We start from the raw sequence: 23241 nt of genomic DNA on the forward strand, positions 1-23241 counted from the left end.
TTATTTTTTTGATATTGAGCTGCATGAGCTACTTGTATATTTTGGAGATTAATCCTTTGTCAGTTGCTTCATTTGCAAATATTTTCTCCCATTCTGGGGGTTGTCTTTTCATCTTGTTTATGGTTCCTTTGCTGTGCAAAAGCTTTTAAGTTTCATTATGTCCCATTTATTTATTTTCGTTTTTATTTACCTTTCTCTAGGAGGTGGGCCCAAAAGGATCTTGCTGTGATTTATGTCATAAGTGTTCTGCCTATGTTTTCCTCTAAGAGTTTTATAGTGTCTGGCCTTATATCTAGGTCTTTAATCCATTTTGAGTTTATTTTTGTGCATGGTGTTAGGAAGTGTTCTAATTTCATTCTTTTACATGTAGCTGTCCAGTTTTCCCAGCACCACTTTTTGAAGAGGCTGTCTTCTCCATTGTATATTCTTGCCTCCTTTATCAGAGATACGGTGACCATATGTGTGTGGGTTTACCTCTGGGCTTTGCATCCTGTTCCATTGATCTATATTTCTGGTTTTGTGCCAGTACCATACTGTCTTGATTACTGTAGCTTTGTAGTATAGTCTGAAGTCCAGGAGCCTGATTCCTCCAGTTCCGTTTTTCTTTCTCAATATTGCTTTGGCAATTCGGGGTCTTTTGTGTTTCCATACATATTCTGAAATTTTTTGCTCTAGTTCTGTGAAAACTGCCATTGGTAGTTTGATAGGGATGCATTGAATCTATACATTGCTTTGGGTAGTATAGTCATTTTCCCAGTATTGATTCTTCCAATCCAAGAACATGGTATATCTCTCCATCTGTTTGTATCATCTTTAATTTCTTTCATCAGTGTCTTATAGTTTTCTGCATACAGGTCTTTTGTCTCCTTAGGTAGGTTTATTCCTAAGTATTTTATTTTTCTGTTGTAATGGTAAATGGGAGTGTTTCCTTAATTTCTTTCAGGTTTTTCATCATTAGTGCATAGGAATGCAAGAGATTTCTGTGCATTAATTTTTTATACTGCAACTTTACCAAATTCATTGATTAGCTCTAGTAGTTTTCTGGTAGCATCTTTAGAATTCTCTATGTATAGTATTATGTCATCTGCAAACAGTGACAGTTTTACTTCTTCTTTTCCAATTTCTCTGATTGCTGTGGCTAAAATTCCGAAACTATGTTGAATAATAGTGCTGAGAGTGGGCGACCTTGTCTTTTTCCTGATCTTAGAGGACAGTTTCAGTTTTCACCGTTGAGAACGATGTTGGCTCTGGGTTTGTCATATATGGCCTTTATCATGTTGAGGTGGGTTTGCTCTATACCTACTTTCTGGAGGGATTTTATCATAAATGGGTGTTGAATTTTGTCAAAAGCTTTTTCTGCATCTATTGAGAAGACCATATGGTTTTTCTCATTCAATTTGTTAATATCATTTATCACATTGATTGATTGGCATATATTGAAGAATCCTTGCATTCCTGGGATAAACCCCACTTGATCATGGTGTATGATCCTTTTAATGTGCTCTTGGATTCTGTTTGCTAGTATTTTGTTGAGGATTTTTGCATCTATGTTCATCAGTGATATTGGTCTGTGGTTCTCTTTCTTTGTGACATCTTTGTCTGGTTTTGGTATCAGTGTGCTGGTGGCCTCACAGAATGAGTTTGGGAGTGTTCCTCCCTCTGCTATATTTTGGAAGAGTGTGAGAATGATGGGTGTTAGCTCTTCTCTAAATGTTTCATAGAATTCACCTGTGAAGCCATCTGGTCCTAGGCTTTTGTTTGTTGGAAAATTTTTAATCACAGTTTCTATTTCACTACTTGTGATTGGTCTGTTTATATTTTCTATTTCTTCCTGGTTCAGTCTAGTAAGGTTGTGCATTTCTAAGAATTTGTCCATTTCTTCCAGGTTGTCCATTTTATTGGCATAGAGTTGCTTGTAGTAATCTCTCATGATCCTTTGTATTTCTGCAGTGTCAGTTGTTACTTCTTTTTCATTTCTAATTCTATTGATTTGAGTCTTCTCCTTTTTTCTTGATGAGTCTGGCTAATGGTTTATCAATTTTGTTTACCTTCTCAAAGAACCAGCTTTTAGTTATATTGATCTTTGCTATAGTTTCTTTCATTTCCTTTTCATTTATTTCCGATCTGATCTTTATGATTTCTTTCCTTCTGCTAACTTTGGGGGGTTTTTGGTTCTTCTTTCTCTAATTGCTTTAGGTGTAAGGTGAAGTTGTGTTTTGAGATGTTTTTTGTTTCTTGAGGTAGGATTGTATTGTTATAAACTTCCCTCTTAGAACTGCTTTTGCAGCAGCCCATAGGTTTTGGGTCATCGTGTTTTCATTTCCTTTCTTTCCAGGTATTTTTTGATTTCCTCTTTGATTTCTTCAGTGATCTATTTGTTATTTAGTAGTGTATTGTTTAGCCTGCATGTGTTTGTATTTTTTACATTTTTCTGTAATTAATATCTAGTCTCATAGTGTTATGGTCCGAAAAGACACTTGAGAGAATTTCAATTTTCTTAAATTTACCAAGGCTTGATTTGTGACCCAAGATATGATCTATCCTGGAGAATGTTCCATGAGCACTTGAGAAAAATGTGTATTCTGTTGTTTTTGGGTGGAATGTCCTATAAATATCAATTAAGTCCATCTTGTTTAATGTATCATTTAAAGCTTGTGTTTCCTTATCTATTTTCATTTTGGATGATCTGTCCATTGGTGAAAGTGGCCTGTTAAAGTCCCCTACTATGATTGTGTTACTGTCGATTTCCTCTTTTATGGCTGTTAGTATTTGCCTTATGTATTGAGGTGCTCCTATGTTGGGTGCATAAATATTTACAATTGTTATATCTTCTTCTTGAATCCATCCCTTTATCATTATATAGTGTCCTTCTTTGTGTCTTGCAATAGTCTTTATTTTAAAGTCTATTTTGTCTGATATGAGTATTGCTACTCCAGCTTCCTTTTGATTTGCATTTGCAGGGAATATCTTTTTCCATCCCCTTACTTTCAGTCTGTACGTGTCCCTAGGTCTGAAGTGGGTCTCTTGTAGACAGCATATATATGGGCCTTGTTTTTATATCCATTCAGCCAGTCTGTGTCTTTTGGTTGGAACATTTAATCAATCTACATTTAAGGTAATTATCGATATGTATGTTCCTATTACCGTTTTCTTAATTGTTTTGGGTTTGTTATTGTAGGTCTTTTCCTTCTCTTGTGTTTCCTGCCTAGAGAAGTTCCTTTAGCATTTGTTTTAAAGCTGGTTTGGTGGTGCTCAGTTTTCTTTACTTTTGCTTGTCTGTAAAGGTTTTCATTTCTCCATCGAATCTGAATGAGATCCTTGCTGGGTAGAGTAATGTTACTTGTAGGTTTTTCCCTTTCATCACTTCAAATATGTCCTGGCACTCCCTTCTGGCTTGCAGTTTCTGCAGAAAGATCAGCGTTGACCTTATGGGGAGTCCCTTGTATGTTATGTGTTTCTTTGCCCTTGCTGCTTATTTTTTCTTTTTATTTAATTTTTGATAATTTGATTAATATGTGTCTTGGCATGTTTCTCCTTGGACTGATCCTGTATGGGACTCTCTGAGCTTCCTGGACTTGATTGACTATTTCCTTTCCCATCGTAGGGAAGTTTTCAACTATAATCCCTCAAATATTTTCTCAGACCCTTTTTTTTTCTCTTCTTCTGAGACCCCTATAATTTGAATGCTGGTGGGTTTAATGTTGTCCCAGAAGTCTCTGAGACTGTCCTCAATTCTTTTCATTCTTTTTTCTTTATTCTGCTCTGTGGTAGTTAGTTCCACTATTTTATATTCCAGGTCACTTATTCATTCTTCTGCCTCAGTTATTCTGCTATTGATTCCTTCTAGAGAATTTGTAATATAATTTTTTGTGTTGTTCATCGATGTTTGTTTGCTCTTTAGTTCTTCTAGGTCCTTGTTAAACGTTTCTTGTATTTTCTCCATTCTATTTCCGATATTTTGGATCATCTTTACTATCATTACTCTGAATTCTTTTTCAGGTAGATTGCCTATTTCCTCTTCATTTGTTTGGTCTGGTGGGTTTTTACCTTGCTCCTTCATCTGCTGCATATTTCTCTGTCTTCTCATTTTGTTTAACTTACTGTGTTTGGGGTCTCCTTTTTGCAGGCTGCAGGTTCGTAGTTCCTGTTGCTTTTAGTGTCTGCCTCCAGTTGGTGAAGCTGGTTCAGTGACTTGTGTAGGCTTCCTGGTGGAGGGGACTGGTGCTTGTGTTTTGGTGGGTGGGGTGGATCTTGTCTCTCTGGTGGTCAGGGCTGCTTCTGGTGGTCTGTTTTGGGGTGTCTGTGAACTTAGTATGATCTTAGGCAGCCTCTCTGCTAATGGGTGGGGTTGTGTTCCTGTCTTGCTAGTTGTTTGGCATGGGGTGTCCAGCACTGGAGCTTGCTGGCTGTTGGTGGAGCTGGGTCTTCACATTGAGATGGAGAGTTCTGGAAGAGCTCTCGCCATTTGATATTACATGTGGCTGGGAGGTCTCTGGTGGTCCAACGTCCTGAACTCGGCACTCCCACCTCAGAGGCTCAGGCCTGACACCAGGCCGGAGCACCAAGACCCTGTCACCCACATGGCTGGGGTCAAGTGAAAGAGGCCCTAAACCATCAAAAGCTATATGCAATATCCAGCTGGGAGATCTGAGCAGCGTGGGCTTGGGCTCATCTGTGGTATGGCTGCTGGGCGTGGGCTGGGTTTTCAGCCAGGACCAGTACAAATTCTGCCAGTCAGAACTTGCTGGTGGATTCCTCAGAGTATATGGGGATATATGTTTACGTATAGCTGATTCACTTCATTATACAGCAGAAACTAACACAACAATGTAAAGCAATTATACTCCAATACAGATGTTTTTTAAAATTAATTAATTAATTAATTAATTAAATACAGTAAAAAAAAAAAAGGAATGTTTATATGCTCAATGTTTAGAAAGTAATCATTGAAATTATTTCACCAAAAAGTGTAGTAATCAGAAGCTGATGACTTAAAATATTTGGATACTCTGAAGTACAAAACAGTTTTGCTGCATAGCTCTCAACCTGCCAATTTGAACCCTGTCATACAAACACTCAACTCGAGTACTCTTCTCCTTGATCCTCTTCTTTGGTTATTTTTTGAGAAGCTGAAAGTGTTGCTCAGAGCCACCTAACTTAGCACAGCAACTATATCCAGCTTTGCAGCAGTGATTTTGAAAAGGACAGAATTTTTAAATATTTGCTTTAAGTGGTAGTTTTATTCACTAAATATGCAATGGTGGAAAAATAAATATGCCAATTAATTAATACATAACTATTGAATGCCACATCAAACTTACCTTTACAGCACAATAATCAAAAAATCCAGTCTCTGAAAATATGGCTACTAAGATCATCTGTGGGGAAAAGAGAAAAAGGAGACAAGGAGAATGTTTCAGCATTCAGCACCATCCTGAAATGACACCAGAGTGATCACTTTCAAATCTGATCTCTGGCCTCTGCGTGAAAGCTACTACCTCATCAAGCTTCTCACTCTCTTGGTGAGTGTGGTCCACTTACTAACTCCCTGAATCAAGCCCCTTGCTAGTGGGTTTGCACCTCTGTATTTGTCCAGGGATATGTGCCCAAGGTACATTATCATTCCATCTGATCTTGACAGTGAACACTGTGTAATAATTACTCTCTGTCTTATAGACCAGGAAACTGGCAGGCAGAGATGGAAGTTGACTCGCTCACAGTCACAAAGCTAGAAACAAGGAAGGAAATGGGACAGAATGTGGCCTTCTGCACCTAAGTGTCCACGCAAGCAACAATTCAATGTTTTAAGACTTGATCAAGACAAGCAAATAAGAGTAGTTACATTGAAATGATTATTCTCTGCATTCTATATGAACCCAGAAGGTCTACTCACTTGCGTTTATCTACTGATGACACTGAGTTGGTGAGAATAACCATCCTAGATAGTAACAAAAAGTAATGACCCATTTATTCTAAGTCTAATCAACCAGACATTTCAACCAGCCTGAACTTTCTGGAAGATTCTCTATTCTACCTCCTTAGATGGTGACAAACCACGTGCTGAACTTGGAGTGAGAAGATGCAGGTTCAAATATCAATTCTGCCACTTAGGAGTAATTTAACTTTGAGCAAAAAATTTATTTAATTATCTGTACTTTGGTTTTCTCACCTCATCTCTAAATGTCTGTTCCTTGTAAGGTTGTTGTGAAAATTCAATAGCGTTATGTAAACTAAAGTACTTAGAAAAGAGTGGGCCCAATACTGTCTTTCAAATAAACAGTGCAAAACAAAAAATGTCCAAAAATTAAGTTAGACTCAGTACAAATATCTACCTTGTCTAGCATGACCAACAATATTCATCCTAACCCAAATGGCCACTGTGAGGCCATTTATAGAATGTGGAGCTTCACACACCAATGGATGCTTCACATGAACGTGGATGGGTAGGTCCTGTGTGGTCTTCCACTGTCCTGGTGAAGCTGTTCCACATGTCGGCTGCCAGAACCACCCAAGAGATGCTGGAACTCAGGGACTGGGTAAGTGGCCACATGGGTGGTTGACTGACATGCAACAGGGTGGAAAAGGCAGGGGCCTAGTTATATAGACTGTCTCTGCACCCCGCAAAGTTCTACTGATTCCATTGGAGAAAAAAAATTAAACCACTCACTTTTAAAATCCTAACCACTCCCAGTAGCTCCAAATGTAACTATATTAAGAAGGTAATTAAAGTGAAGTCCTAACCCAGTATGACTGGTAACCTTATAAGAAGAAGAGATGAGGACACAGACATGCCCAGAGGGACAATCATGTGAGGACACAGGGAGAAGATGATCATCTACAAGTCAAGGAGAGAAGCCTCAGAGGAAATCAACCCTGCCAACACCTTGATCTCAGACTTCCAGCCTCCAGAACTGTGAGGAAATACAGTTCTGTTGTTTAAGCCACCCAGTCTGTGGTACTTTATTATGGCAGCCCCAGCAAATTAATACACCAATCATTTAAGTTTTTTAAAAAACCTATTTTATAAGCCATCTGGTATGCCTTCCTTCTTCCTTCCATAGGCCCAAACCCTATACACTTCAGGACCCAATACATTCGTTCCTCTATGAAGCCTGAGTTCAGAGCACTGACCTGCCTCCCACTCCACCCACAGAGTAGGCAGCCACTTTGGGTCACACCAAAGCCTAGAACAGCAGGGCCCTCCATGGTACTAGGGCAGAAATAATAAGAGCAAGGAGGTGAGGGCATGTGGTGACCTGCTTTACACAGGGTGAGTCTCCTAGCCCTGAGAGGGAACACCCTCCTCAAATCACTCAGCTGCTGTGGGTCTGTTCAAGAGCGCAATAGCCGTTCCCACTGCTGTCCAGACCCCTGTCAAATTCACTTATTCCAGTTAAGTTTGTTTATGACTCATGTACCACACGAGCCCACTAGTGTGTCTTAAAATTCCCTTCCTACAAGTTCATTTGGTGACACTCTTCATAGCACACAGTACAGGGGCCACTTGAAAATGTCTGTTTAACAGCAAATATACAAACTATTACTTAGGGACAATTTCTTCACTTCTTCCTTTATCCATATAATTAAAGGTACTTTTCCAATCACTGAAAAACTTAAATGGTTCATCTGTTTAGGATATTCCATTTTATATTTTAAGGACAGTAACTTTTAAAAATTTCTAAGTTTTCTAAATGGCAAGGTTATTTCACTGTCAGACAGGCTTTAGACTGAAATTTTACAGCTAACTAATCAGAGCACCAATCACTCCATGCCTCCTCAGGAGAAATCAGCTACACCTGCACAAACACTTCTCAATCAAGCCCTAATTGTCAAGCAGCAGAGTGTCTTTAAGAGTCAACAGTAGCAAAAGAGAAGGTCCAAGGTTACAGCAAGCTTGGGTCCCTGTCCCACTGGGAGGACTGTCATTACCATGCCAAACAGCAGGGCCAGAGTCTCGAAATCAATCCACTCCACCACGTGGGTCAGGCTGGGTCTCTGCAATCAAAGCACAAATTTGCCAATTAGTCCTGGGCATCATCCTCCTGGTGATAAACTGTAAATATGTGCCGCCCTTTACAGAAAACCCACTCATTGGACCAGAGTCAAAAGTCACACCATCTGCTTGCCTTTGAAATCAGATTATATCATCACTGAAAAACACTCGTGACCCAAAGCATAATAATGTCAAACCTATGCACTTGACAATAAAAAAAAAAGCAGATTTCTTAAGACCCGTCCATGTCCTTAAGGGAAGGTAGGATCACGGGGAACTGGGAACCCAGACTGGGAAGTGAGGGCACTTGGAGAGCCTGGTTGTTGGAAAAAGACTGCACAGTGGTCCAGGGAGGTTCCTGCAGCACAAGCCATGTGCCATGTCAATGATTTCTAGAATTAAATAACTACTACTACACTACTCCTTAACAATTAATAAAAATAACAGTGGTTTATGTGTAAGTTTTAGGATTCTGGGACATTTTACCCTTAGAGTTAGTGTTTGTTTATACCAACTCTAGCCAAGAAAAAGGAAATAAAAAACAATAAATAACTAACTGAACATAGCCCCACATAGCCCCAGTTATTATTCTTTGGTTGACTGACTGGACTTTTCTAGCACTTTTCAGAACAATCCCTGGAATTCTACAGAGTTGCTGTCAATCCCAAGTTCTGTATGTTGCCACCTTGGTCAGTTCCAGCACTACTCCTCAAGATGGAGGCTCCACAGGCCTCCATCTCTAGTGGGCACTTGGCCTCTCTTGCTTCCTTACATTCATTCCAATGTCTCTGCAGGATGGACCATGCTCAGACCCTGAGGGGGTGCTATTCCCCCCCAGACTTGCACATCCAAGGACCTCCTGATGTCTGCAGGACAGAACCCCGACCTCACTGTCTCCCACCTCTCTGCTCCAGCCAGGATGGCCTCCTCTAGTTTCCATGGGCTGACAGTACATAGGGCCAGCTCTAACATAACTCAGCTGCATGACCTGAGCAAATGCTTGACCACCATGAGTCAAACGTTTCCTCAGCTAGGGTGGAGAATAACACCACTGGGATGTGTGTGATAAAGTCAAATGTTAATTACTCATCGATGCTGTAAAGTTCATGCCACTAATGGGAAATGTGAAAGAGTATATTAAAAAATTAAAATCACCAGCTAATGCCTAATTCTTGGACTGTCTTTGAATCTGACATTCTATTGAGTGCTAAGCCTTTGACTCAAAATGTTACACTTACATCACCAATCACAGCCAGTGCTGCTAATGCCGCAAGGGAACCCAACATGGCTGCCAGTGTTCTGTGAACGATCTGGAAAGAAACATAGAAAATTACTGCATTCTAATCCACAGGACTTTAAAACACACAGAAGGGGACTTCCCTGGTGGTCCAGTGGTTAAGAATCCACCTTCTAATGCAGGGGACGTGGGTTCGATCCCTGGTCGGGGAATTAAGATCCTACATGCCACAGGAAAACTAAGCCCACATGCCACAACTAGAGAGCCCATGTGCTGCAACTACAGAGCGCACGCACTCTGGAGCCTGCACACCGCAACTACTGAGCTTACACACTCTGGAGCCTGCACACCACAACTAGAGAGAAGCCTGTGCACCACAACTAGAAAGAAGCCCACATGCCACAATAAAGAGCGCATGAACCACAACGAAAGATCCCACGTGCTGCAACCAAGACCCAATGAAGCCAAAAATAAATAATAAATAATTTTAAAAAATAAATAAAACACACAGAAGCCTGTATCGGTATAAGTATTTGTGAAGATTGGTCATTTTATACCATATCTATTAGGACAATAAATAAATCACGGGTTTCTTTGTTTCAGAGTCTGGATGCCCTAGAGACACACACAACCATCACCAGTCTGCTTTCTAAAGAAAGATTTCCTATATAATTAGATGACCCTGAATTAGAAGCTCGATAAAGTATGTTCTATAAGGAAGCCTGCAGTAAATTATCATTAATTTTTTACCATATAATCCATAGGCAACTGGAGAATTAGTTCCACAATATAAATCAATTCTGCCCAATTACTGAGACTGTTGTAAAATGCTTAATCTAATTGAAACTTCAGTATTACCACTGAACCACGAAAATACTTTTTCTATTTAATTATAATTCAAGTGGGCATGGAATTTCTAAGGCAAAATATAAAGAAAGGCAAGGATGCAGAGAATTTGAAAGCCTCAAACATTGCTGGTGCAAATGTAAAATGGTGCATCCTGAGCTGCAGCTGTTACCCTGGACCCCAGAGGCTGCTGTCACTGCCACTAAGGGTCCTGTGTGCAAGGCAGGTCTCTTCCCACACCTTCCCGGCAGCCTCTGTAGCCAGCCACTGCCTTCCAACTTCCCTGGAAGAACACATGGTGTGCCTCGGGCTCTTGCAACTTCATGCCAGCCTCTGTGGCCCACAGGCACTCCCTGCACATCCCAATTATGACTGCTGTATCCCTCCCTCAGCCCCAACCTGAGTGAGCAAGGGAGCCCTAATCAGCTGCTGCTTTTGCCCCCTCTTGCCTGCGTGGGGAACAGATGCATGAGGGAAGCCCAGATGCAGAGTTGGCGCCAAAACCAAAGCTGAACCCCGGGGCAGTGTGACCAAAGAAGAGAAAGACCAGTATCCCTGTGCAGCTGCAGGAGCAGTGGATTAAATCCCCGCAATCAGCTGGGTAAACCCTGCAACTGTGGAATACCTGAATAGACAACGAGGGTTCCCACAACTGAGGCTGAAGACTTTGGGGGAAACTGTGGACTTTGGGGGCAAGTACACACGGGGCCAGATCAGAGTCTGAGCTGGCCCCACAGTGCCCACAGCAGGTCTAGAGACCTACCTAGGAGTATTGGAGGACTTCCTGGATAGGCAGGGATTGGCTGTGGCTCACTGTGGAGGCAAGGACACTGACATCTAAGACCACAGGAAAATACCACTACTTTTGTTATTCTTTTTTTGGTTCTGTTTTTCTTTATACTATTATTATTATTCTTTAATTTTATCTTTTTCTTTACTTTTTCTTTTCTTTTTATGCTTTTATTTTTAACATATTATTTATTTATTTATTTCCTAATTCTACTGTACTTTTTCATTATATTGCGTTTTTTCCTTGGGTTTTTTTTTTCCTTTGCTTTGCTTTCATTTTATTTTTAACTATATTTTAATTTTTCTATTTTTACTTTACTAGTTTGTTGTTTTGTATTTTTTCCTTTTGCTTTCATCTTTCTTTGTCTTTACATTTTTTTGATACTTTTTGTGTGTTTGTTTTATGCTTTCATTGCCTTTTTTAAATTTGCTTTCTGCATTTGATTTGCTTCTGGTTTTATGTTTGTGTTAGTTTAGTTTTTAGTGTTTGTTTTCATTTTTGAAATTGTTTACTGGTTTGGTTGCTCTCTTCTTTCTTTTCTCTTTTTTTCTTTCTTTTTCTTTTTGTGAGTGTGTGTGTATATGTTTCTTTGTGTGATTTTTGTCTGTTTAGTTTTGCTTTTACCATTTGTTTTGGGGTCTCATCTGTTCGTTTTTTGGGGATCTTTTTTAGTTTTGTTTTTGTTTTGTTTTTACTTCTTATTTTTCTTGTGCACTGTGTGGCTTGCAGTGTATTGGTGCTCTGGCCGGGGGTCAGGCCAGAGCCTCCAAGGTGGGAGAGCCAAGTCTAGGATGTTGGACCACCAGAGAACTCCTGGTCCCATGGAATATTTATTGGTGAGATCTCTCTCAGAGGTCTCCATCTCAACACTAAGACCCAGCTACACCCAACAGCCAGCAAGCTGCAGTGCTGACCACCTCACACCAAACAACTAGCAAGACAGGAACAAAACCTCATCCATTAGCAGACAGGCTACCTAAAGTCATACTCAGCTCACAGACACTGCAAAACAGACCAATGGACATGGCCCTGCCCATCAGGAGGACAAGATCCAGCTCCACCCACCAGAACAGAGGCTCCAGTCCCCTCCACCAGGAAGCCTACACAAGTCATTGGACCAACCTCACCAACTGGGCACAGACAACAGAAGTAAGAGGAACTACGACTCTGCAGCCTGAAGAAAGGAGACTGAAAACACAGTAAGTTAAACAAAATTAGGAGACAGAGAACTATGCAACAGACGAAGGAGCAAGGTAAAAACCCACCAGACCAAAAAAAATGAAAAGGAGTTAGGCAGTCTAACACAAAAAGAATTCAGAGTAATGATAGTAAAGATGATTCAAAATCACAGAAATAGAATGGAAAAAACATAATAAACATTTAACAAGTACCTAGAAGAACTAAAGAACAAATAAACAGTGATGAACAACACAAAAACTGAAATTTAAAATACCCTAGAAGGAATCAATAGCAGAATAACTGAAGCAGAAGAACGGATAAGTGACCTGAAAGATAGAATGGTGGAAATAACTGCCACAGAGCAGAAAAAGAAAAAAGAATGAAAAGAATTGAGGACAGTTTCAGAGAACTCTGGGACAACACTAAACGCACCAACATTCAAATTATAGGGGTCCCAGAAGAAGAAAAGTAAAAGAAACGGGCTGAGAAAATATTTAAAGAGTTTATAGTTGAAAACTTCCCTACCATGGGAAAGGAAATGGTCAAGCAAGTCCAGGAAGCTCAGAGAGTCCCATACAGGATCAGTCCAAGGAGAAACACGCCAAGACACATATTAATCAAACTATCAAAAATTAAATACAAAGAAAAAATATTAAAAGCAGCAAAGGAAAAGCAAGAAATAACATACAATGGAATCTCCGTATGGTTAACAGCTGATCTTTCAGCAAAAACTCTGCAAGCCAGAAGGGAGTGGCAGGATGTATTTAAAATGATGAAAGGGAAAAACCTACAAACAAGATTACTGTACCCAAAAAGGATCTCATTCAGATTGGACTGGAGAAATCAAAACTTTTACAGACAAGCAAAAGTTAAGAGAACTCAGCACCACCCAACCAGTTTTACAACAAATGATAATGGAACTTCCCTAAGTGGGAAACACAAGAGAAGGAAAAGACCTACAAAAACAAACCCAAAACAATTTCAAAAATGGTAATAGGAACATATATATCAATAATTACCTTAAATGTAAATGGATTAAATACTCCAACCAAAAGACACAGACTGTCTGAATGGATATAAAAATAAGACCCGTATATATGCTGTTTACAAGAGACTTACTTCAGATCTAGGGACACATACAGACTGATAGTGAAGGGATGGAAGAAGATATTCCATGCAAATGGAAATCAAAAGAAAGCAGGAGTAGCAGTACTCATATCAGACAAAATAGACTTTAAAATAAAGACTATTACAAGAGACAAGGAAGGACACTAAATAATGATCAAGGGATCAATGCAAGAAGAAGATATAACAATAGTAAATATTTATGCACCCCAAATAGGAGCACCACAATACTTAAGGCAAATACTAACAGCCATAAAAAGGAAATTCAAAAGTAACACAATAATAGTAGGGGACTTTAAAACCCCACTTAAACCAATGGAGAGATCATCCAAACAGAAAATAAATAAGAAAACACAAGCTTTAAATGACACATTGGACCAGATGGACTTAATTGATATTTATAGGATATTCCATCCAAAAACAACAGAATACACATTCTTCTCAAGTACACATGGAACATTCTTCAGGATAGATAATATCTTGGGTCACAAATTAAGAAACACTGACACTGCAGAAATACAGAGGATCATGAGAGACTACTACAAGCAACTATTGCAAATAAACTGGACAACCTGGAAGAATTAGACAAATTCTTAGAAAAGCACAACCTTCCAAGACTAAACCAGAAGAAATAGAATACATGAACCAACCAATCACAAGCAATGAAATTGAAACTGTGATTTAAAAATCTGCCAGCAAACAAAAGCTCAGGATCAGATGGTTTCACAGGCGAATTCTGTCAAACATTTAGAAAGAGCTAACACATATCCTTCTCAAACTCTTCCAAAATATAGCAGAGGGAGGAATACTCCCAAACTCATTCTATGAGGCCACCATCACCCTGATACCAAAACCAGACAAAGATGTCACAAAAAAAGAAAACTACAGACCAATATCACTGATGAACATAGATGAAAAAATCCTCAACAAAATACTTGCAAACAGAATCCAACAGCACATTAAAAGGATCATACACCATGATCAAGTGGGGTTTATCCCAGGAATGCAAGGATTCTTCAATATATGCCAATCAATCAATGTGATAAATGATATTAACAAATTGAATGAGAAAAACCATATGGTCTTCTCAATGGATGCAGAAAAAGCTTTTGACAAAATTCAACACCCATTTATGATAAAAACTCTCCAGAAAGTGGGCAGAGAGGGAACCTATCTCAACATGATAAAGGCCACATATGACAAACGCACAGCCAACATCATTCTCAACAGTGAAAAACTGAAAGCATTTCCTCTAAGATCAGGAACAAGACAAGGGTGCCCATTCTCACCACTATTATTCAACATACTTTTGGAAGTTTTAGCCACAGCAATCAGAGAAGTAAAAGAAATAAAAGGAATACAAATTGGAAAAGAAGTGAAATTGTCACTGTTTGCAGATGACATGATACTATACATAGAAAACCCTAAAGATGCTACCAGAAAACTACTAGAGCTAATCAGTGAATTTGGTAAAGTAGCAGGATACAAAATCAATGCATAGAAGTCTCTTGCATTCCTATACACTAACAACAAAACATCTGAAAGAGAAATTAAGGAAACAATCTCATTTACCATTGCAAAAAAGAATAAAATACCTAGGAATAAACCTACCTAAGCAGGCAAAAGAGTACTCAGAAAACTATAAAACACTGATGAAGAAATCAAAGATGACATAAACAGATGCAGAAATATACCTTGCTCTTGGACTGGAAGAATCAATATTGTGAAAATGACTATACTACCCAAAGCAACCTACAGATTCAGTGCAATCCCTATCAAATTATCAATGGCATTTTTCACAGAACTAGAACAAAAATTTTTACAATTTGTATGGAAACATAAAAGACTCCGAATAGCCAAAGCAATCTTGAGAAAGAAAAATGTAGCTGGAGGAATCAGGCTCCCTGACTTCAGAATATACTACAACGCTACAGTAATCAAGACAGTATGGTATTGGTACAAAAACAGAAATATAGATCAATGGAACAGGATAGAAAGCCCAGAAATAAACCTATGTATATATCTTTGACAAAGGAGGCAAGAATATACAGTGGGGAAAAGACAGCTTCTTCAATAAGTGGTGCTGGTAAAACTGGACAGCTACATGTAAAAGAGTGAAATTAGAACACTTCCTAACACCATACACAAAAATAAACATAAAATGGATTAAAGACCAAAATATAAGGCCAGATACTATAAAACTCTTAGAGGAAAACATAGGCAGAACACTCTATTACATAAATCACAGCAAGATCCTTTTTGACCCACCTCCTAGAGTAATGGAAATAAAAAACAAAACTAAAAAAATGGGACCTAATGAAACTTAAAAACTTTTGCACAGCAAAGGAAATCATAAACAAAAATAAAAGACAACCCTCAGAATGGGAGAAAATATTTGCAAACGAAGCAACTGACAAAGGATTAATCTCCAAAATATACAAGCAGCTCATGCAGCTCAGTATCAAAAAACCAAACAACCCAGTCCAAAAATGGGCAGAAGACCTAAATAGACATTTCTCAAAGACATACAGATGGCCAAGAAACACATGAAAAGATGCTCAACATCACTAATCATTAGAGAAATGCAAATCAAAATCACAATGAGGTATCACCTCACACTAGTCAGAATGGCCATCATCAAAAAATCTACGAACAATGAATGCTGGAGAGATTGTGGAGAAAAGGGAACCCTCCTGCACTTTTGGTGGGAGTGTAAATTGATACAGCCATTATGGAGAACAGTATGGAGATTCCTTAAAAAACTAAAAATAGAACTACCATATGACTCAGCAATCCCACTACTGGGCATATACCCTGAGAAAACCATAATCCAAAAACAGACATGTACCACAATGTTCATTGCAGCACTATTTACAATAGCCAGGACATGGAAAGAACCTAAATGGACTAATGAATGGAAAGAAGATGTGACACATATATATAATGGAATATTACTCAGCCATAAACAAGGAACAAAACTGTGTCATTTGCAGAGGTGTGGATGGACCTAGAGACTGTCATACATAGTGAATTCAGACAGAAAGAGAAAAACAAATATCATAGGCTAATGTGTATATATGGAATCTAGAAAAATGGTACTGATGAACCTAGCAGTAGAGCAGGAATAAAGATGCAGACGTTGATAATGGACTTTAGGACACGGGGTGAGGGGGAGGCTGGGGTGTAATGAGAGAGTAGCATTGACATACATACACTACCAAATGTAAAATGGATGGCTGGTGGGAAGCTTCTGCATAGCACAGGGAGACTAGTCTAGTGATTCGTGACCACCTAGAGGGGTGGGACAGGGAGGGTGGGAGGGAGGCTCAAGAGGGAGGGGATATGGAGGATATGCGTGTGCATATAGCTGATTCATTTTGCTGTATGGCAGAAACTAACACAACATTGTGAAGCAATTATACTCCAATAAAGATGTATTTAAAAAATGGTGCAGCCATGATGGGAAATTTAGGCAGTTTCTTACAAAGTTAAATAATAAATTTACTACATGACCAGCAATTCCACTCCTAGGAATCTACCCAAGGGAAATGAAAGCATATGTCCTGTTAAAATAGTTAAACCGTTGGACTGAGGCCATTGGACCGAGGTGGCTTTTTTTTTTTTTATTGGAATATAGTTGATTTACAATGTTGTGTTAGTCTGCTGTACAGCAAAGTGAATCAGTTATACATATACATATATCCACTCTTTTTTAGATTCTTTTCCCATATAGGTCATTACAGAGTATTGAGTAGGGTCCCCTGTGCTATACAGCAGGTTCTTATTAGTTATCTATTTTATATATAGTAGTGTGTATATGTCAAGCTCAATCTCCCAATTTATCCCTCCCCCCCCTTTCCCCCCACGGTAACCTTAAGTTTGTTTTCTACATCTGTGACTCTATTTCTGTTTTGTAAATAAGTTCATTTTTACAATTTATTTTTAGATTCCACATATAAACGATATCATATATTTGTCTTTCTCTGTCTGACTTACTTCACTCAGTATGACAATCTCTGAGATGGCTTTAATGCTTTAGCAGCCTATGTAAGAAAACCAAAATCTAAGCTTGTAATGCGTCATGGTTAAGAAATCGAAACCTAAGGACAACTGAGTATAGAAAGCTAACTAGCCTTTCCCGAATAAGGCAAACACTTAAGCTATAGCCAGTCAAATCATTTCCTGGCTTTGCTTCTGCCTTTTCTCTATAAAAGCCTATCCCTAAAAAAACAAACAAACAAACAAACAAACAAAAAAGCCTATCCCTGCTCCTGTTGGTGGAGCCTCCTAACCACTTCCGGTTTGGCATTGCCCAATCTGAATCAATATTTGCTCAAATAAACTCTTAAAAATTTAATATGCCTCAGTTTATCTTCTAACAGTCTACATAAAGCATTAATGTTCATAGCAACACTCTTCAAAATAGGCAAAAAATGGAAACATTCCAAATGTCATCCATGGTGAGTGGATAAAACAAAATGCAGTACATGCCACAACATGGAACTACTTGATACATCTATGTGACAGAAGAACACATTAGGCTAAGTGAAAGAAGTCAGACACAAAAGACTGTATATTGTATCATTCCATTTATATGAACTGTCCAGAAAAGGTCATATAGAGAGACAGAAAGATCAGGATTGCCTAAGGCTGGAGGAAGCAATAGGGATAGACGGCAAACAGGTCCTAGGGATATTTATGGGGTGATGGAACATCTGAAACTATGTTGTGGTGATGACTGCTGTTAAGGTATGGATGTCTGTGTCCTTCCAAAATTCGTATGTTGAAATCTTAATCCCTAAAGTATTGACATTAGGAGGTGGGTCCTTCGAGAGGTGGTTAGGTCATGAGGCTGGAGCCCTCATGAATGGGATTAACTTCCTTATAAAGGAGGTTCCAGAGAGTTCCCTCACCCCTTCCACCATGTGAGGATACAATGAGAATTCTGCAACCCTGAAGAGGGCCCTCACCCAACCATGCTGGCACCTTGATCTTGGACTTTCCACCTCCGGAACTGTGAGAAATAAATTTCGGTTGTTTATAAGCCATGCAGTCTGTGGTATTTTGTTATAGTGGCTCTAAGAATCATGGTACTGAGACATGGGGGAAGTGCAGTAATACCTAAACATGTGGAAGTGACTTTGGAGCTGGATAATGGGTAGAGACTGAAAGAGTTTTCAGGGGCATGCTAGTAAAATGTTACATTGCCATGAAAAGATTGTCAAAAGTAATTCTGGTGAGGGCTTACAAGGAGAAGAGGAGAGCTGTAGAGAAAGTCTCAATCTTCTGAGAGAATTCCTAAGTGGTCACGAACAGAGTGTTGGTGGAAACATCAGTGGTCTCAACTAGAAATGAGAAAGATGTTACAGGACAATGGAGAGGAGGCAATCCTTGTTATAAAGTGGTAAAGAACTTGGCTGAATTGTGTTAGTATTTTGTGGAAGGCAGAACTTATGACCAAGGAAATTGGCTATTTGGTGGAGGAGATTTTTAAGCAAAGGATTGAAAGAACTGACTGGTTCCTCTGGAATGCTTTTAGTAAAATGATAGAAGAGAAAAATGACTTAAAGATGGAACTGGTAATCAAAAAGGAAGCAGAACTTAAACATTTGGCCTGTCCATATGAAATAAATAAGGAAGATCATGGAGGAGCTACATTAAAGGGCATGGTCAAATCTCGTAAGACATTAGTATGGATCTGCCAGCCCAACAGAACCAGGAACTAGTCATCAAGACAACAGGGAGACTACTCAGCCATCCAAACAGAAGCAGACACCTACTGTCCGAGACAATCAAAGAATAACCCTGAAGGCATTTCAGAGATCACCAGGGCTGCCCCTCCCATCACAGGCCCAAAGTGAAAGGGCCTGCTTGGCAGAAAGACTTCAAAGGAAGGGCCAGTGCTGCCTGGTGATGCTTCACACTGCAAGCTCCAGCAGGCAGTATGCCCAGCAAAGCACAGGGGCACAGCTATCTCCACTTAGATTTTGAAGGATGAGGCCACCTTGCGCCTTAGGCTTGACCCAGGCATAGGGCAGCCAAGAGCATGGGGCCACAGCAGAAAGCCCCTGCCAGGGCAATGCCCAGTAGAGCCACAGACCAGTAAAGCCACTAGTATTTGATTCCAGCCCAGGAGAGCCACAGGCATGTGACCCCAACCTGTGAGAGCTGCAGCAGGGGTTGTACCCAGCAAAGCCATGTGGTGAGCAGTGGGGGCAGGACCCCTGCCCCAGTGGGACTCAATTTTGTGGACTTGCCAGGGACCTGCCAACTCCTGTCTTTACTATTTCGCCATTTTGTAATGGGAATATCTATCCTATGCGTGTCCAACCACTGTATTTTAGAAGTTCGTTTGATTTCACAGATTTGGCATGTGTGGTTCACAGCAGGGAGAAATTTGCTTCAGCATGTACATTGAGTCTCATCCATGTCTGATTTTGATGATATTCAGATAAGACTTTGGACTTAGTCTTTTGAGTTGCTTCTGGAAAAAGTTAAGACTTTTGGGGCTATTGGTGAGACAGGAAGACAAGAGTACAGCCATTTTGGAAAAGGACTGAGAGAATAGCCTTGAACAAGTGGGCTTGACAGGCCCAGGAAAACAAAGCGCCTAAAGGCTTGGGCTTCTGAGACAATAACCAGAGACCCACAGGAGTCAAAGCTCTATCTCTGTTCCCCTGATGTACATAGCTCCAAAGGACAAAAGTGGGACTATAAATCCATCACATAGCAGAATCACCAATTCAGGGAATTTCCAGTTCCCTGAAAGATACAGATGAAGGCCTGACACACATCCCTAGGTTGTTTTTGTAAGAAGCTGACCCCCACCAGATGAAAAGTGCTGACTGCAAGCACAGAGACCCCAGACTGGTTGAAACAAGAAGACTGTTGATGCTCAAAACTTCACCTGGAGGCCAACCTATCCCAGAATCGAGCACAAGCTGATGTGGCACCTTGCGGCCTCCTCCCTCACACTGCTTTCAAAACCCCTTCCTCGAAAGTTCTTAGGGAAGTTGGCATTCTTCCACCTTCTCCCTTGTGCACAAGCTACAGATAAATAAAATTAAAAGCTTTCAATAGAAAGCTTTGCTTGCCTAAGTGTCTCGTGGGAGAGGTATTCATTTCTATAGTATTGCTGTCCAAGAATGTGGAGAGGGACCAGGTACACTGGTAGGGAATAAATGTATTTTGCACTCAAGAAGGACACGAATTTGAGGGGACCAGGGTTGGAATGCTATGGTCGGAATGATAACTATGACAAATAAATTTCTGTTGTTGATGAGCCTCCCAGTCTGCGTATTTTATTATAGCAGCCCAAACACACTGAGACAGGCACTAAAGGTCCCTGGACACAGAAGGGAATTCCTCTGCCCTCAGCACAGAAGGACACTTAAGGGCCCCAGGACAGAACAAAGAGCCCCTCTGCCCATCAGTCAGCAGGGACCCCCAGGGTGAGAACCACCCCAACCCCTCATACGACCTCTGGAGGAGGCCAGTGCCCCCAAAAAATGGCGCTGCAACAACTGTGCACCAGGCACTGCTCCTGGTGTTTTGGACTCAGTACTGAAGAGATGGGTGTGCCCTGGCTGCTCCCCTAAGCAAGGAATGAGTGTTTGGGAAACAGCATGAGCAGGTTCCTGGGACAGAGAGGCCTGAAGCCTTGACAGAGACAGCACACCAGACACCCAGTTCTGAATAGGGGTTGAGGGCCAAAGGGGGTTGCACTGCCAGGGACAGAAGGAAAGGCGAGGAGGGGCCAGAGACCAGGGGCAGGCACTGGGGCTGTGCGCAGGAAGAGTCTGGGTGCAATTAATCATCTCTCATTTAAAACTAGCCAACTACCTGTCAAAACAAAACAAAAGCAAAATATGTTTTTCCCTCTTTGTGTGTGTGTGTATGTGAGAGAGAGAGAGAGAAAGGGTAAAGAACAGTGAGAAAGAGTGAAAGGAAAATGTTGCAGATCAACAAACCTCAAAACAGCATAATCACCTGAGTGAGGCATTCCATGAGGCCTATTTGAGTTGAGGTTAATTTCTTCCACTTTTATATCTGTATGTGTATGGCTGGCTCATTTTGTTGTGCAGTGGAGGCTAGCACAACATTGTAAAGCAACATACTCCAATAAAATTTAATAAAAAATAAATAAATAAAATAAAGAGACAGCTCTCACACACACACACAAAATTTCTCCCTCTTTTGTTTAACCCAGGGAGGCTGCCTGTCATATGCAAAGCTCTTTTCCTTCTTACTGTGGTTCCAGGCAGGTTGCATTTGTCTTATTTTTTCTAATTTTGAAAAGCATTACATAGAACATTTTTAAAAAATTCACCGAAAGTGGGTTTTAATGTACTTGACATTAAAAGCAGTGAAAGCTTCATTAAGGATACTCAGTTAAAGTAATGTATATAATTTCATGAAATCTGCAGATAAATGTGTTCCGCTCAGAGATTTCAAATCATTGTAGAAACAGCTTTCATGAGCGACAACATATCCTTATATTTTGTCTGTTATGTGTGCTATGCCACAGAAACCTAAAATAACACTCAAAATCCATGTTGAAATGCAACCTTTCTCAACAGCACTCACAGAGATGACTTTCATGTGATTAGATATTTTTTTTAACTTTTATTTTTACAAATAACCCAGGCCAAGCTGTTTCAAAATTTCAATAAAGTATTCTGGGCAATGCAGGTTCCAACAACCTTGACAGGTGTCATGCCCAGTGCAATGCCGCTATTAACACAGGCACTACTTTCAATGTATTATGAGGCAGATTGCAAGGGTGATGACAAAGTTCCACTTTGACTGCATTCCTCGTAATCTAGTTAAGGACATAAAGTCAGTTACATTCAGTTACGTCAGTTATTCTGTTATATAAATAAATAATACATATTCTGCTATTATGACAGCATAGCCTTACACTACTGCAATAGGGGAGGAAAGGAGGAGAAGAAGCCGGAGGATAAAGAGGAGGAGGGAGAAGGAGGAGAAGAAGGTAGAGGAGAAGAAGAGAGAGAGAAAGTGAACTTATCAAAGGACCCACAGTAACCCAGGTTCAGTATTGTGAATAGGATCACTGCCTTGGGACCTGAGCTGCACCCTCACTTTGAATCAGTGTTCTCTGACCTCTATCTCACCCTGTCCTCAGACTGACAATGTCAGGCTCAAACGATCCTCGGGTGCTCGGCACCTGCCATGACCTCTGACTCTGTACCACCCACCTTGCCAGGCTCCCTCCTCACCAGCAGCACCTTCAGCCTTTGCTCTATCAGATCTCACGTGACATGGCAGATGGACGGAATGCTTGTGCTCCAGAGATCCTGAGTTCCTAGAACCGTTGATAATCTTAGCTCAGCACTGGGCTCCATGTCCCAAAAAGCATGGGAGGTGCTGGTTAAACACAGATATACATGTGTCTCTCTGCAGTGTTTCCAAAACCCTAATTGTTACTGGGAATCTCCTCTCAAGAAGCATCGGGAAGGAAGGAATAGATGAAGGAACATGCACCGTGGGAGGGGGTGCAGGCCCCAGGTGTGGTGCTCTGGGGATCAACATCCAGCCCCGCTGCCCACTGAGGCCACACGAGCAGCCCCAACAAATCCAAGTCTGAGCAGAGCTTCAGAGGTGCTGCTGAGCTGCCCTGGTTCTGTGTGAGCACAGCTGCGCCAACAACGGGCCCAGCTGCTGGGTCCCAGCAGAGTTGGGCCCAAAGTCCCTGGGCAGCATTAACAGAAAGCACAGGCAGTTGTAAGCCCCTGGGATGTTTAGGTGGGTTGTGGACACAGAAAACGTTGACTAATACAGAAACGGGTCCAGAAGTGGGCGCTGTATGTGCAGAAGACAAAGGTATGTGGCAAGGCTTTCAAAGCTGGGCAGCAGGTCACAAAGGAACTGATACAAGAGGTGAGGAAAATGGCAACTCAGCTTACACAGCAGAAAAACAGTAAGAGGCAAGAAGGTTGTAAATGTACCTAATGAGCTTGGAGCTTTGGGCCCACAGATCTGAGGCAGAGGCTACAACATGGGGGCGGTCCTCAAGCATAAAAACATGCTGACTCTGGCTTTAGGTCT

General features: G+C 40.6%; 1 protein-coding gene across 11 annotated transcripts in view; it reads right to left on the reverse strand.

Moving 5' to 3' along the window:
* OCA2 (OCA2 melanosomal transmembrane protein) overlaps positions 1-23241 on the reverse strand; it is a 279191-nt gene that overhangs the window by 164441 nt on the left and 91509 nt on the right. For all 11 annotated transcript variants that reach the window (XM_068545349.1, XM_068545344.1, XM_068545345.1 and 8 more), the window contains 3 exons: positions 9232-9303; positions 7930-7995; positions 5322-5378 (listed from right to left, as the gene is read on the reverse strand). In XM_068545349.1, the coding sequence (XP_068401450.1) occupies positions 5322-5378; positions 7930-7995; positions 9232-9303 (195 nt within the window). The remainder of the gene's footprint in view (positions 1-5321; positions 5379-7929; positions 7996-9231; positions 9304-23241) is intronic.

Source organism: Eschrichtius robustus, chromosome 5, assembly GCF_028021215.1.
Source record: "Eschrichtius robustus isolate mEscRob2 chromosome 5, mEscRob2.pri, whole genome shotgun sequence".
Taxonomy (NCBI): Eukaryota; Metazoa; Chordata; class Mammalia; order Artiodactyla; family Eschrichtiidae; genus Eschrichtius; species Eschrichtius robustus.